Source organism: Rhyacophila brunnea, unplaced genomic scaffold, assembly GCF_057557595.1.
Source record: "Rhyacophila brunnea isolate RB1 unplaced genomic scaffold, BYU_Rbru_1.0 scaffold_5, whole genome shotgun sequence".
NCBI lineage: Eukaryota > Metazoa > Arthropoda > Insecta > Trichoptera > Rhyacophilidae > Rhyacophila > Rhyacophila brunnea.
This window is the reverse complement of record NW_028233170.1, coordinates 46,319,824-46,336,063: the sequence shown is the minus strand read 5'-3', so window position 1 is coordinate 46,336,063 and position 16,240 is coordinate 46,319,824. Positions and strand designations below refer to the sequence as shown.

The 16,240-nt window shown below is 34.8% G+C and overlaps 2 protein-coding genes across 3 annotated transcripts in view; one reads left to right on the top strand and one right to left on the bottom strand.

The window, feature by feature from the left end:
* LOC147066489 (NFX1-type zinc finger-containing protein 1-like) overlaps nucleotides 1-15,063 on the bottom strand; it is a 64,333-nt gene extending 49,270 nt beyond the window's left edge. The window contains exons 1-3 of one of the 2 annotated variants that reach the window (XM_085955490.1): nucleotides 14,848-15,063; nucleotides 3,259-3,307; nucleotides 603-1,372 (exon numbers count right to left, since the gene is read on the bottom strand). In XM_085955490.1, the coding sequence (XP_085811616.1) occupies nucleotides 603-1,372; nucleotides 3,259-3,298 (810 nt within the window). In that variant the 5' untranslated portion in view covers nucleotides 3,299-3,307; nucleotides 14,848-15,063. Of the gene's footprint in view, nucleotides 1-602; nucleotides 1,373-3,258; nucleotides 3,813-4,034; nucleotides 4,447-14,847 lie in introns of those variants that run through there. The other variant, XM_085955491.1, reaches the window with a different exon arrangement.
* Nucleotides 10,335-10,754, top strand: LOC147066490 (uncharacterized). The gene has a single exon (XM_085956207.1). It carries the CDS (start codon nucleotides 10,335-10,337, stop codon nucleotides 10,752-10,754), a length of 420 nt encoding a protein of 139 aa, XP_085812333.1.
* Nucleotides 15,064-16,240: the final 1,177 nt, after the last annotated feature.

Here is a 16,240-nt window from a genome sequence, read left to right as displayed (position 1 = left end):
TATGTCACCCCCTGGATCTAGCCGAGTGGGTACTGCGCACCCTTTGCAGCCTCGCTTGGAGCATCCCTGATAGTACCTACGCAGACATAGGTAAATCACTTTATAGTGGCACCATGGGCATGGTAAAAGGAGCTTGCAGTTGTAACGGTACATATTGTTTATTAGCATTAAAACCGACTTTGCAGCGAACAATTCCAATACACCCGCGAATCGCTTACGGTGCCACCATAGAATGATTTACCTATGGCAATAACTTTTAGGGACTAAGTAAAATAAAATTTTCCTGTGATATCAACATGAACAGTTTGGCATATGTATTGAGAATTAAATTAGTGTAAGGCGGTGGTCATGGGGACTTTTCCCACAAGATAGATTGGATCAGCCTTTGTATATTATATTATTCAATACGATAAAATGACCCTCGTGTCGAAATATATGAAGTAGGTACCCTTCAAAATGACCTGAGACATAAACCTACAAAAGGTCGTGAAAGGGCAATTTACTTCATGGGTTTTGGATTGGCACCCGCGCGTCAAACAACCTTGGTGCAGCCCTGCATATGTACGCTTAAATAATACATTAAGAACTGAAAGAGATCTCACCTCATAAGTTTGTTTCATGGTGGAAAGAGAACTGTTAAATTTGTCATAAACCTCCGAATCATCGTCCTTAGATTCAGAATGGTATTTCCGTAAGCCGGTGATACACAAACTGACCGCATCCATAAACACTCTGGGGTCCACCGTCAGGCATGTTACATCGAAAAGATTTTCACTTATGTCCAGCAAATTGGAGAGAAATCCTTGTCTATCATCCCAGAAAAGATTATTATCAACTTTCGATTCTTTAGTGGCATACGGCAGACTTAAGATGTATTGTAATAACGTCTTCGAAAAAATCGAATTGAATGCATTCTTTAAGATTGAATTTTTACTCACATCGAAAGTTATTTGACATACTTTCGTTAAACACTTTACAATTAGAATTATACAGTTTGGATGTGTGTTTCCGATGAGAAGAGTTTGAAAATTTCTTGAGTATTCCGACAGCTTTAGCAGAATATCGTTGGGCTCCATATTGGATATTTCCAGAAGATGCTTAAAATGAATTCCACGGTTTATGCGTTCCTGATTAACAGGATTCCGGGGAGATGACGTCACGGTGGCGCTTCTTGCGTGATGTGTTCTAGGTGGTTGGGCTGAACCGTGACCCGGATTACTTTTATTTGTGTGACGAGTGATGGAATTGCTATTGTGGGAGCCATAGCCTCGCCCCCGGCTTGGTCTGGAAGATTGTAAACCATGCCAACCTCCACGGCCCTGGTTTCCTGGTGGATTAGTGGAACTCGCAGTCCTTGGCTGTTTGGTATTCCCTAAAAAAAACGAAAAATACTATTGTAGTAGTTTTCAAATATTAACATTAGGTATTATAATATTTTCATAATAAAACATTTGCACTAATGTAGGTATATGTAGGATTTACGTACTAATTTGATTGAAATTATTTTACTACCTACTATTTTGTGATTCTCAACCTTTTTGGTTTTTGGTTAGACATTTTTTTAAATCTTAAAATATTTCGCCAATACATTAAGGTCACACACACACATTAAGGTCCAGGACAGGGTTGGCGAACATATGACGCACGTGCCAGGGGTGGCACGTAAATGATTTACGAACTCAATTTTTTATGCATAGTATTTCCGTACTCTTAATTTATTTATATTCATTGGGCTTTAATTAATTAACAATGACAACACAAACACGCCCTCCAAACCAAACCCGCCCCGCACCACTCAGTCTTGATCGAACGTATAACGAGACACTACGTTTTGATGTGAAGCATCCGCTCAGTTGTTTACACCTAGTAATGTCTCAGGAGCAGATACCCAAGAGTGAGGTTGCCACGCTCTTAGTGAGCTCTGATTGCGTTTACTGATTTTACTCTAATGGAAAGTGCCAGGGAGAGAAAATGCACAGGGAGAAAATAAATTTAAAATATGCACTTATTAAAAAAAAATTTTTTTTTTTTTGTAATGACAATGTACCCAACACATTATGTTATCATTGGAGGGTTATGTTTGTTATTGGTTACAATAATTTTATTATGTATGTGTCAGTGAAGACAGGTGCATGCATTTTTTAAAATTTAATAAATCCTATTAGACATGGCTAGTGGAAAAAACAAAAAATATTGGAACCAAGCAGCAAAGAATTGCAAAGTTGGTGGACTGAGGATTATGGCATGATTAACGAAGGCAATAAAGCAGTAGGTATATATTATTTTGTATTCTCAGACAGTAAAATGGTATTATGAAACAAACACTCCTTGAGCAAATCAAGGACGAACAAAATGAATTTATTGATCGCGCAATTAAAAAACTGAAAGAACAACTTGAACTAATTGTCTAAATCAGGAGTTCATAAAGTGTGTCCCGCGAGATTTATGTTAAATCTGTATTATTTTTCTTCTTCATATAGAATATTAAAAATTACGTTTAAAATTAAATATCCTTTGGCAAGAATGAGGACTTTCACTTGGTTTTTCTCCAAATATAGTCAAACATGCTCATCAAATGGCTTCTTTATTTGGAAGTACCTATATTTGTGAAAATACATTTTCTACAATAAATCAAACTTAAGAACAAAATTAAAAAACGAAAAAAAAAGAAGAAAAAACAGACAACCAAATCGCATCTGTTTTGCGTATTCACACCATAAATTATGAGCCTATATTGCAGGATTTAATTTCAAACAAACAATTGCATAAATCATAATGAAAAAATTTAAATATTATTTTTTAGCATATTAATAATAATAATGTATATTTAGTCAAAAATATATGTTTACACAATGAAATATTTTTTTATTTTTTTGCCTTGCTTTTTTTAATAAAAACAGAAAATATTTACAAAAGAAACGGCGGCCCTTCATAAATTTTTGATTTCATAATTGTCCCTTTGACGAAAAAGTTTGTGAACCCCTGGTCTAAATACACCGTCGTTTCAAAACTGAGGAGACGAAAACGGAAACCTCGACTAAACGGACAACAGGACTGACATCTAAAAGGACCTTAATATTTCATTTAGCACATTTAAACATGAAAAATATGACACACTTAAGCTGTAAATGTGTTTGTGATTTATTGGGTGCTATCGTTGGGTAAATATGATGTTGACAGATCTCAATAATGGTAAACAAATATTTTTATCACAATTATGTTATTGATACATTCGAAGTAATATAAAAAAAATCGTACCTGGTAAATGCCGCGGTCTGAAAGGATTTTGTTCCGCCATACTAAGGATCTGTAATTAAAAAAAAACATTAGTTTAACACCACAGGAAAAACCGTCAATGCAGACTGTAATAACACAATATTACAGTAAATATTATTGTATCAATTAATTGGGAAATAATAAAAAATAAGCAGGTAGGTATGAAATTTATACCTTTAACCAGGGCTTTTTTTGTAATGTAACGCAGTGGAACGGCGTTCCGGCATCTTTTTTCACGGTATTTTTAATGTTTCAAAAGCAATTAGACGAAACAATGTTCGCTATCCTGAAAAACTATCTCGTTTGACATATGCATTGAATTCTATTACCATTTCTTCAAGGGAATGTGAATGCGAAATTTCGCAAATGAATCTAATTATTACCCCATTAAGAGCTTCGTTGAAGACCAAAACAGTTTCGGTATTTTTGTTCATCAAACTCGACGGACCACCTCTAACACTTTTCGATCCTATCAAAATACGTTGATCGGTGGCTACTCAGTAGAAGACATTCGGCCATAGACTCCAACACTAATGCTTCAAATAGACTCTATGACGATCGGTCATATATATGTCGAAAAACCCGTTTCTTATGTTGGCGTCCTGTGTCACAGGGTGTCGCAGAGTGTAAATACGTTGTCATAGCTGTCATATAATATGTATGTATAAATGTCGGAATGGCATAGATTTGATCATAGACACTAAAACACTCTTAGCATATATGTGCCCGATCGTCATATAGTCTATTTGAGCCTTAACAAAAGGAATCGGGACAATTTGCCAGACGAGAATTGGACTGAACTTTGGAAATCACCATTGCCACCACAAAGGGGCTGACAGGGCTCTAGCCTGGGGGATCGACTAGATAAGAGAGGTAAACGCACATCACAAATTTTCTCAATAGTAAAAAAATCGCGCTAATTTCCTTCAGGCGTATTAACATTTTAAAATATGTGGTTGTGTAAATGCATTTTTTGGTTAATGATTGTTAATAGACTGAATACCCTTAATTTTACCTCAAACATCATTTAAAAAACGCTACTATATAGCGTCACACTGCCTTTAACCTTAGTGATTGGTAGGGGTCCCGCCAAAGATCCTGGACTGGGGGACCGTTTCAGGATGTGGGGTCCATGGAAATAACTATATACTTTTATTCATTCAAATATATGATGTTTTTACAACTTTAGTTGTTTATTTGTTTTATACTGTTCTAACGGTGTCATACCTTTTTTTAACTACTATTATAGTTATAATAACTGTATACAAGTATTTTTTACTATTACTTTTACTTTTAGAACTGATTGTTATGACATTTTTCTTGGCCGAAGCTATGCATGATCAAATATAAATAATCAATATATGTATACCTAGGTACCTAGAGTCCGGGTGCCGGCTGAAACCCCGAATGGCCGAAATACCGAAAAATAAAAAAATACAATCATTAATAATTGCGCAATCTTGGCACTTATCTTGAATTGCGCAATTTTTACAAGAGACAAAAACCATTTTTGTAGAACAAATGGGGTTTTGTCTCTCTTGTAAAAATTGCGCAATTTTTTTTTCGGATAGACAAAACCCCACTTGTTCTACAAAAATGGTTTTTGTCTATCTTGTAAAATTTGCGTGTTGTGTTGTAAAAAAGTGTTGCGATTGCGCAATTGTTGCTGTTTTTATTTTTCGGGATTTCAGCATTCGGTATTTCGACATTAAGGATTTCGGCCTTCGGGATTTCGTACAGTTATAGTAGTTAAAAAAAAACGTATGACATCATTAGAACAGGTAAAAATCAACCAGTTTACATCCATCACCCATATTAGGGCATTTGGAATCAAGTAAAACCTGCGTCAACGCGCGCAAAAAGCAGTATCGAGCAGTGTTACCAACTTAACTGTCGTTGACAAAAATATGTCAGACGGGGTACGAAAACAAGCTATAGGTATAGCAGGAAAAAAACGCTAGATTTTGTGAAAATATAATTACAAGTAAATTTATTTATTCTACCAAGAACGAAGTCAATAAATATAATAGTAAACTCCGCCTGTAGCCATAGGATTCACCTAGGTTGCTGCCGGTTCCAAGCCCGGATGAAGGAGGAGGGTTCATCGTAGGGCTAATCACCCTACATGGTAAAAACACCCGATTACGAACACCAACACAAGCGCCTCGGAACACAGGACCCCTATCAATAAAAGACCTCGGCTACAAATTAAGGACAAACGATTTTATTTACACTGCGGAACTTGGAACATAAGAACAATGTTGCAAGCAGACAAGATGGAAGAAGTTGCAAACGAACTTTATAAATATAAGATGGACGTAACAGCTCTGCAGGAGATAAGGTGGAAGGACAGTGGCTGCATTAAGGCCATTGGACCCGTTTTTTCCTGTCTTCTCGGAATCGCGGAAATGATAAGCATGTTTAAAACGAATTGATACACAATAAACTCTTTATTTATTTAAAATCTAATAAATAGTATTCAACTAAAACGTTCTGTGTCATTAAAATTTTTCGAATCGCTTTACTTTTTAAAATAAATGACAAATAGTAAGTCCTGTTTTCGAAATTGGTCAAAACGACTGTCACGCCACAATGAATGTTGAACTTAATAATAGTTTTGCAGGTATATATTGTATGAGAGAAATGGGTAAAACAATACATTTCATTGATTAACCCACGTACTTTTTTTAATTTCAGAAAAATAAAGATTTTAAAGCCATTTTAGTTTGAGTATACATCAGCCAATTTTGAATGATTTTTTCTCACAAAATAATATATACTGCACAATAAAAATATTTTTTTATTATAATATAACATTTCCGTAATACTATAAATAATAATTTATAATAAAAAAATAAATAAAACCCCATAAATTCGGTACAATTAGTGACGCTATATTACCAAAACACGTCGTACATTTTCATGTATTTATCCTGTTTTCAGACAATTTAGAAATATAATTATTTTGCAAAATTAACAAAAAGAGACCATTTGATCGATTAATCCATACAGTTTTTCTAATTTCTTATTTCTAACGTTAGTACATGGTTAGTACGATCTGGAATTTCAACGGGTAAGGACGTCTTTTTTTTCCCAAAATTTAGTCCGAAACAATATTATTTGACTCATGGAAAAATGACCTCTACTCTCTTTGCAGTAACAATCAAATTGGCAAGTCGCAATTATTTGTATCGTTATATTCCGAACACAGGACGCATGCCAGGTGCTATAATTTGTGTTGACTAAAATATCAAACATCATATAGTACCACTGAATGTCAAACTGAAAAAAATGTAGTTTTATTATATTTATTATATTATTTATTATCTTGTAATTGAAATGGTTGCAGCATGTGAGATATTGTAAGATAATTGAATCTAACAACCACGATGGCTACAAGGAAGTACTGAAGGTATTCGTTCGGTGACCCATTTATAAAAAAAAATATTTTGGTCTTGAGCAGTTTAGATAAAATATAGGTGGACTTTAATTGTTTTGATAAATATGTACCTACTTGGTTAGGCTTTAAGCGATTTGAAAAACTTTGCATGTACTTAATACAGTTTTTATGTACCTGGGTGGCCATGTTTTGTTATTTTCAAAGGGACGTACGTATCCAGGAGTATGTTTATTGGCATTATCAAAATGCGTTTTCCGCTGTATCCGCTTTAACCGAACAGTACCGAAAATTTAAAGTAAAATACGTTTTCGAATGCTGTCATCGTAATGGCCACTGAAACATGTGTCACAATTTTATTAATAGTTAAAATAATAATAAAAAAAGTCTTTTGGGGCACAAAATCACGTATATGTTTTATGATATATGTATTTTCAGATGGTTTGTGGTAAAATCTTTTTTTTTCATACTGCCACAATTCAACTATTCATAATTAATTGTTTGTTAAATTTTTCATAGTGATCTTTGACTTAATAGGTAGGTGATAAAGTTTTTACCTTACTTTATTGTATTAATTTATTGTTAAGTGAGAATTAGCTGCTTTCGTTGTCAGTGTGTATTTGATGAGTGCGCATAGTGCCTGACGATGTCGAAAGGCGAAACCAGGATCGCATAAAACGACTCAAATGAAATAGTACAAAACTTAAATCCATTAGAATTTAATATATTTAATGCCGAGTTGAATTGAATGGAATCACCTTAGGCATTTATTAATAATTATTTAACACAAGTAAAAAATATAATGAGGTAAGAACCTAGTTCATTGAATAATAAAAACAATATTACTCTTTACATCACAACTGACAAGATTTATATGAATTGTATATTGCCTGAACTCGTTGATCCTAGACTAACACGGTTGATGGATATAAGAAACCCTCAATATAATAATTATATTAGATGCTATCAATAGAGAAGAAAAAAAATTTAAAAATAATAATTTATAATAGTTATTCTAATACATTACATACCGTTAAGCCTGTACACTAATTAAAGAACCAATTATTAATTTTCTATACACTAATGTTCCGAAATCCTCCGCGGCGACCAAAACGTACTGCCGTCAAATACACATTATTATAATAATGGTTTCTTAAATCTTGATTGTTGCGTACTAAATTTAAAAAAAATTGTGCCTCGACAAATATTCATTGAATTGCTTTCTTTTATGAGTCATGTTTTTATAATTCAATAAAACGCAATAATAACAGACATCTTTTATGCCATCTTGTGAATGTTTTAAACTTATAATTTGTAATGTTAGCTCATGAAAAAATAAATAACTTTTGTATTCATACACACCGATATATATAAATAATATACCAATTTGAAACACCTCAGAAACATACATAAGTATTAGATTTTTTTTTGAAAAATATTTGGACTGAATTTGAACCTACAATATGATAGGTTCAAGAAAAGGTGTCACTTCACAAATTCAGCATATCAATAATAAGAGGTTCTTATTTGGAGGTCTACTATTTTTATTATTATAATTTATTATACCTACCACAAAAATGTTTATAAAATATGTTAGAAAAAAAAATATTATTAATTCAACACTTTTAAAACCTCTGATTTCGTATCTACTCCCGGAGACGCCGAGCGAAGCGATTTTTGTTTTTTTACTTTGATATGCGCTGAAGCTTATGGCTAATTGTTGAGGCGCTTACGTCAAATTTGATTCTTACGAATGAACCCATAGGCCTTAATAAAAGGAAATATTCTCTGTACTTTAGTGGAGCACTGAATACACAAGGGCATAATGGAACTGGATTTATTATCAATGCTAATATACGGAAATCCGTGCTGGGGTTTGAGCCAATAAATGAGCGACTTTGTAAACTCAGAATAAAAGGCATATTTTATAATATTACTTTCATAAACGCCTATGCTCCAACCGAGGATGCAACAGAAGAAATCAAAGATAAATTTTATGACGACATACAAAGTGCATGTGAAGCTGTCTCAGCGCATGATGCATTCATTGTAATGGGAGACTTCAATGCCAAAATTGGAAAAGAACAAATATACGCAGAAATTGCTGGAAAACATAGCATGCATGAAACAACCAGCGAAAATGGAGAGCGTTTGTGCGGCTTTGCAGCGGCTAACAATCTAGTAATTAGTAGCACCTGTTATCCACATAAAATTATACATAAAGGCACTTGGAGAATCCCAGGAATCACGGAGTGTAACCAAATTGATCATTTACTTATATCTAAAAGAAGAGCCACAACAGTTGAAGATGTACGCTCTTGCAGGGGGGCCAACTGTGATTCGGATCATTTTCTTGTGAAAGCGAAATTGAAGCAAAAAATATCAAGAGCTCAAAAAAGCGATGGAAAGAAAAGAATAAAATGGAATCTGGAAAAACTTATGAATTCAGACCCCCTGAAAAAATACCAACAAGTGCTAGCTAGATAGCAAATTACAAGTGACACCAATTACTGATGACGTAAATGATGATTGGGAAAACACTAAAAGCTGCATAATAGCGAGTGCCACTGAAGTACTAGGGGAAAGAAAAGTACAAGCAAATAACGGCTGGTTCGATGATGCTTGCAAACAGGCAATTATAGAAAAAAATAATGCAAGAAAAAAATGCCTACAAAGAGAAACACGCCAAAATGCGGAAATTTATAAAGAAAAAAGAGGATATGCAACAAAACTCTGCCGTGAACTAAAACGCGAAATGTTGAGGAAAATGGTGGAGGGTATGGAATCTCAGAGAAGGTGCAATGAAACTAGAAAATTCTACAAAACTTTCCGGGATCTAACTAAATCATACCAACCCAGAATGAACATTTGCCGAGACTCAAATGGAAAAATTTTAACTGAAAAAGAAGATATCATGGCAAGATGGAGAGAATATTTCTATTCACTGTTAAATCATGCTGGCAATGAACAAGGAGAACATGACGATGAAATGGTATATCATACAGCGGAAGAAATCATTGAAGAACCTACGCTGAATGAAGTAAAGCAGGCACTAAGGGGGTTAAAAAATAATAAACCTCCTGGTGTTTGTTGATATGATAGCTGCTGAATTAATCAAAAAGGGGGGACCAAAGCTGGAAGAACATCTGTACCAATTAATTCTCAATATATGGAAAAAGGAAACACTCCCCGAAGAATGGAAGTTGGGTATTATAGTACCTATACTTAAAAAGGGGGATAAGACTAAATGTGAGAACTACAGAGGTATCATTCTCCTTAACACAGCGTACAAAGTTTTTCCAGTATTCTATATGCAAGATTACTAAGGTATACTGAGAGTATCTTGGGAGAATACCAGTGCGGATTCCGCCCTAATCGATCCACCATTGATCATATTCACCTGATGCGGCAAACTATGGAAAAGGCGTATGAGTATAATATGATTTTGTATCATGTCTCTATCGACTTCAAACAAGCTTTTGACAGTATCAACAGAGAAAAAATGTTGCATGCACTAAAATTACTAGGAATCCCCTCAAAGCTTGGAAGACTGATACATGTCTCCCTAACTGAGTCAAAGGCCGTCATAAACTTACAAAATGAGCTAACGGACCATATTGTGATTAAGTCTGGTGTAAGGCAGGGTGACGCACTCTCCACCATGATGTTCAACCTGGTTCTCGAGGCCATAGCCCGTAATGTTGACATAAGGGGTTGTGTTAACTCTAACACATCCCAGATGTGCGCCTATGCTGACGACATAGTCATAACCAGCCGATCCAAACAAAGACTGATCGACCATGCCACAACATTGAAAAAGGAAGCGGAAAAGCTTGGATTAGAAATAAACGCCTGCAAAACAAAATACATGGTATCCACGCGAGAGCAGGGTCCACCTCGAAATATCTGTGTGGAGCAGCAGGTATGGGAAGCGGTTCAGAGCTTCACGTACCTGGGCTCTAACCTAAACACACTCAATAAAACAACAGAAGAGGTGAACATACGACTCATAGCTGCTAATAAGTGCTTCTACGCCTGTAAGGGTCTACTGAGTTCGAAAATCCTAAGCAAGAATAGCTAACTGCTTATCTACAAAACAGTTATTCGACCAGTAGCTACCTATGGCTGTGAGACATGGTGCCTCATTCAAAGGGAAGAACATAAACTGGCCATATTCGAAAGAAAGATCCTCAGGAGAATTTTCGGGCCCACATTGGAAAATGGAAGTTACAGGATAAAAATGAACCATGAGTTAGAAGTGTTAATAAAACATGAAACGGTGGTGAAATTCTGTCGATCCCAAAAACTAAGGTGGGCTGGACACGTTGAGAGAATGCCTGAGCACAGGACGCCAAAAATCATGACCAAGTGGATCCCACAGTGGAAACGGTCTAGGGGCAGACCAAAGAAGAGGTGGGCTGACTGTATCGAAGAGGACTGGAGAAAGATGGGGAGGGCTGGAGACGTGAGAGGAGCAGCCAGGGAAAGGAGCGTGTGGAGGACAATTGTGGAGGAGGCCAAATCCCGCCCCGGGATGTAGTGCCGAGAAAGATAATTACAAGTACATTTATTTATTCTACCAAGAACGAAGTCAATACCTTTGCTTTCGCGGATCGAAAAAAGGGCAAAAACCGAAAAAATGTCAATACGTGTAAAAACAACATATTTTAATAGAAATATAATATTTCAAAATTGACAACAAAAAAACACCTATATTGTGTCAATGGCGTTCAAGTTTTCATGTTTGAAGACGAGAGCTTCTTTCTTGTTGGACGGACATAGATAAAAGAACATAGGTACCTTTTAGATGAATAATGACTGTTAAATTATTATTTTATATACCTACTTACGCGGATATTCGAAATAATAATATACAAAAACATTAAATAGGGACCTAGTGCATGACATTGTTTCATCGTGTTTTATTTCTCACTAAAATATGCATCAAGTATCCGATAGTCATAAATTTGATGCACATGAAAATAAATAAACTAAATATCTAGCGTTTTTTTTAACACATTTAAAGCTGTTGGAGGCATCAAAAAACACTAAATTGTGCAACGCTGGTGCCGAGTGTCTGAGCCCTCAGTAGTTTAGTGGCATAGCTTGGAAAATCTAGCATTCACTTTTGTATAAAAGCATGTACTTTGACACGATGAATAGGAACTTTCTAAAAGTTATTCGTAATCCCCTAAATTCCAAAATGGCAGCCCACTCTCAATTTAACAAAAAATTTAGTAATATGTAATTATAAATTATTGTATTCAGCATAATATCTATCCAAGTAGATTGCGAACGGCACCAAAAAAGACTAATACCTTGGTACCTACTTGTTACTAGTATGGAGGTAAAACATCTATTATCCTGTTGAATTGTTATATTCATTGAATTCACTGAGAACGACACGATAAACAAGAACACAAATATATATTATATATGTGGCGAAGGGTGGAGGTAGGCTGTTGAGATCCGCCATAAATGGTGCACACTAAACTTTGTCAGTCATACGTAGGTAGTTGTTTCCATTGAAATAAGACTACAATTTACAATTGGTGTTGGTTAGTTGTTTAAATTCAATTAAAACTTGCGAAACCAAGCCATAATAGATAATAGTAAAAAAAATACTCGTAAAATATCTAAAATTATGCAATTATATCATACATAACTTTGAATATTTTGGTTGAACAAAAACTATTATGGTTTGGTTGGGCAGGGTTTAATTGATTTTTAAAAACTAACTAATACCTACCATCTGTAATTGTAGTCTTGGTTCAATAAAGACAAATCCGTATGTCTAACAAAGTTTGAGTGAAAGCTTCGGTGATTGAGGTAATCACGAAGAGACGCTTTACGTGGCTGGGACGGAAGCCGCCAAAGAGTGTGACACTTCGTACCCTTATGGCACAGCCTCAAGGGTTCCGTCGTCGTGGCCGGCCCTCCCTTATCGTGCAGCGATGCCACAAAATCGACCTACGTGCTGCAGGTCTGACATAGCGGGAGGCGCAAGAGTTGGCGATGGACCGAGGGAAGTGACAATAGCGGAGTCGTAATATAAATGCCTCAGGCTAGTTACCTAACAGTGCACGTGGACATTAACTTAAGGTTGTACCTCAGTTGAGGCACGGTCTAAAAAGATCGTGGTAAGGCGATGCGCGGATTGCGGGTGTAAATGACGCATGCCAAACGAAATATAATTTGTCATATAAATCCAACATACGTCCATTTTATGTTCTGTTTTTTGTTCTATTAGTAACAATAATGATATATTCATTGACATGTTTTCTTTTTAAAGTAAATGGGTAACGTTTTTAGTCATCTTTACACGATTTAAGAATTAATACGCCCGTCGCCATCACGAAACAAAGTGACGTGTTTCCAGCTCGACGTTCTCTCTCAGAATGCGAGCGAGTCCAAAATTTCGTCGCGCCTATAGTTTAAAATTATTTGCCGTTTCACTGATGTATCACCTTAAGTACCGACTAAATTTCAGTACATATTCCACTTTTAATAAATAAATCTGTACCGTTTTCGACCGCCTCAGAGGGACATTTTCAACTGTATAATCTATAATTCGGTTACATGTAAATTGTACGTAAAACATTTCACCGTGGCACAGTTCGCCGTGAGCTTGCTGTCGGAAAGAGATGACCATATAATAAACGGTCTCTAATTATATTAGATTCAATATGAACATTAATTCAAATTTCATAGCTGATTTTGGAAAAATTCATGAATTCAAGAATGAAAATCTAACCTAACTAAATTTGTTTGCTGCTGGCTTCATGCAAAGTGAAAACCGATAAGAACCGCGTTTTATTTAGACATGGTTTAATGTAAGTACTATACGACCTAAAGAGGTTGGACGGTAATATATTTCCGATACAGTATTTCACGGTGAAGTGTGATACGGCCAACTGCATACGAACAAGTTCCCGGACACGCTTTATTTCACAGGCATTTATCAAAACAAATTCAAAAGGTGACACAAATAATCTAACAATACATTGAATTATCCATCCAATAATATCTACTTTGTAAATAACAATTCAATTTAAATTAATAAAATTTGATATTAATATTTCAACCATTTAAATACTCTAAATTATTAACATAAAACAAAATATGAAGCAATAAGCACTAACAATACCAAACACATTTCAATAGGTATATCACCAAACAAATATTTATGATTAATCAATATTCAATAATACAATACCTATTTGTTTTGAAACAACAATAGGTATATAATCAAGTTTATCACAAAATATCTAAAGATAGGACGGTGGGTAAGTAAAAATAGTCGCCTGCGGCCTACGGCGTAAGCACACGTCAGAAGTAAAAATGATATTGTAATGATGGTGTAATTGTAATGGCTTGACACAGTTATAACATGTCCGATCCTAAGAAGATCGTATGGACCTCAGAATGCAAGTTTGTATTATTATTATTGTTACAGATTTTTGTTTTACAAGAAATAGGTGTCAGCCACTTGCTCAACCTATTATCAATACTCCGACTCCAAACGTACATTGAAAAAATATTGTATATTCACCAGACTCGGGATTCAAACCTGGAACCCACGACATTATAAGCCGACGCGTTCGCCGCTCGGCCATTTCTAATATTAGGAATGTGACCGTACCGTATGTCCGTATACCTATAGATTTGATAACACTAATGAAAAATTTTACTTCCGAAATTAGATTCGCTACAGTTTTTCAAAAGTGCTGTGGTTAAAAACAGATCCTAAATGATAAAATAAATATAAATGAAGATAAAAAAAATGCAAGGGTTATTTTTAGGGTGTTGCGAACTCATTTAAAATTATAAGGTTGAAAAAACCGGCTGATAAAGTTATAAATTATTGGTTGCTAGAGGTGAGACGATTGACAACCATTATGCAATATAGAGTAAGAAATACAAAAGACCAGAGGGGAAACCCGGCCGAAACTGGATGCAAAACCTAGTACCTACCTACTTAGAATATATAATGCAAACTTTTTATTAAAATATTTATATTGACCGAAAATAATAGATACTATTAAAAGAAGAATTGAATGCATGGTAGAAAATATTAAAAGTCAATTAATATTTCGGATTAAACAGCATAAGTATTTTGCAATTCCAGCTCCATGAATCTACTGATTACATTGTTGGATGTTAGTATGACTCACAGTTTTATGAAGATTTGTTTACGTGTCAGTTTGGAAAGCAGTGATTAAACTATATTTCACTCACAAAATCAAATAAACAAGAGACAAAAGTGTCACAGCTTGCGCATAGATAACCTAAGCAAGTACTAATTTAGCAATGGGAACAAACCAATAGGTACGCAAAATCGTCACACGCGGCAGGCGGCCGGCAAGCCAAACGACCAAAGATAGACTAATAATAACCATAGATAAAATCCAGTGTTGCCATCTTTCAGTGTTGCCATATTTTGAAAGTGGAATTATAGTACAGAGCCTCCAAAATTATAGTATTTGGGGATAAAATATTTATAATATTGTCGGCTCGTTTTTTTAGGAAAAATATTAGATTTCCAAATTTTCGAAGACCACTCGATTGCGAAATGGCAAATGCGAAATTATAGTACTTTTATATTAAATTATAGTACGATATTCAAAATTATAGTATTTTGGGCGTACTATACCTATTTTACATCGTACATAGTACGTGGACCAAAATTATAGTACAAATACTATAATTATAGTACGGTTGGCAACACTGCCATCTTTTCAAAGTGGAATTATAGTACAGAGAATCCAAAATTATAGTATTTGAGGGAAAAATATACTACGCGTTGTCATCTGTTGAAAATGTATAGGTATTTTGTTTCTCAGAAAAAAATAACGGAGAATTTCAAAAACTCCGAGACCCCTTTTTATTTAGGTACCTACCTCTTCCAACCAAAAATGCTTACCGAAGAATTCAAGAAATTTCATTTTTTACCAAAGTCAAGGGATTTTTTTACGTTTGTCGAGCATTTTTTTTACGTATTTCTCCAAATCTACTTATATTGCGAAATTATAGTACTTTGCACCAATTTATCTAATGGAAATAACGAAATTTTAGTACCTACTTTTTATATATTTTTTCCGATATTCAAAATTATAGTATTTTAGGCGTACTATACCTGTTTTATATCGTACATAGTACGCAGACCAAAATTATAGTATAAATACTATAATTATAGTACGGTTGGCAACACTTATAAAATCTGACTAATATACTTTTCAGTGTTGCCGTCTTTTTGTCATCGAATTATTATAGTACGCGGTCCAAGAAATTATAGTATTTCCGCCAAAATTATAGTACGCCTTGTCATCAGCTGTTGAAAATGTTTTTTTTTTTCATCAAAAAAAATAATGGAAAATTTGAGAAATTCCGGGGCCTTTATTTATTTAGATACTTCTTTTGACCATAAATGCTTACCGGCAAATTCAATAAATAATTTTATTTGAAATCGAAGTCAAATGCTTCTTTTTAAAGCCGCGTTGACACGGTCCAAGTTGACTTGGACCGAGCGTACTTGTACGAGACATCTTCATACTAATTATTCCTATC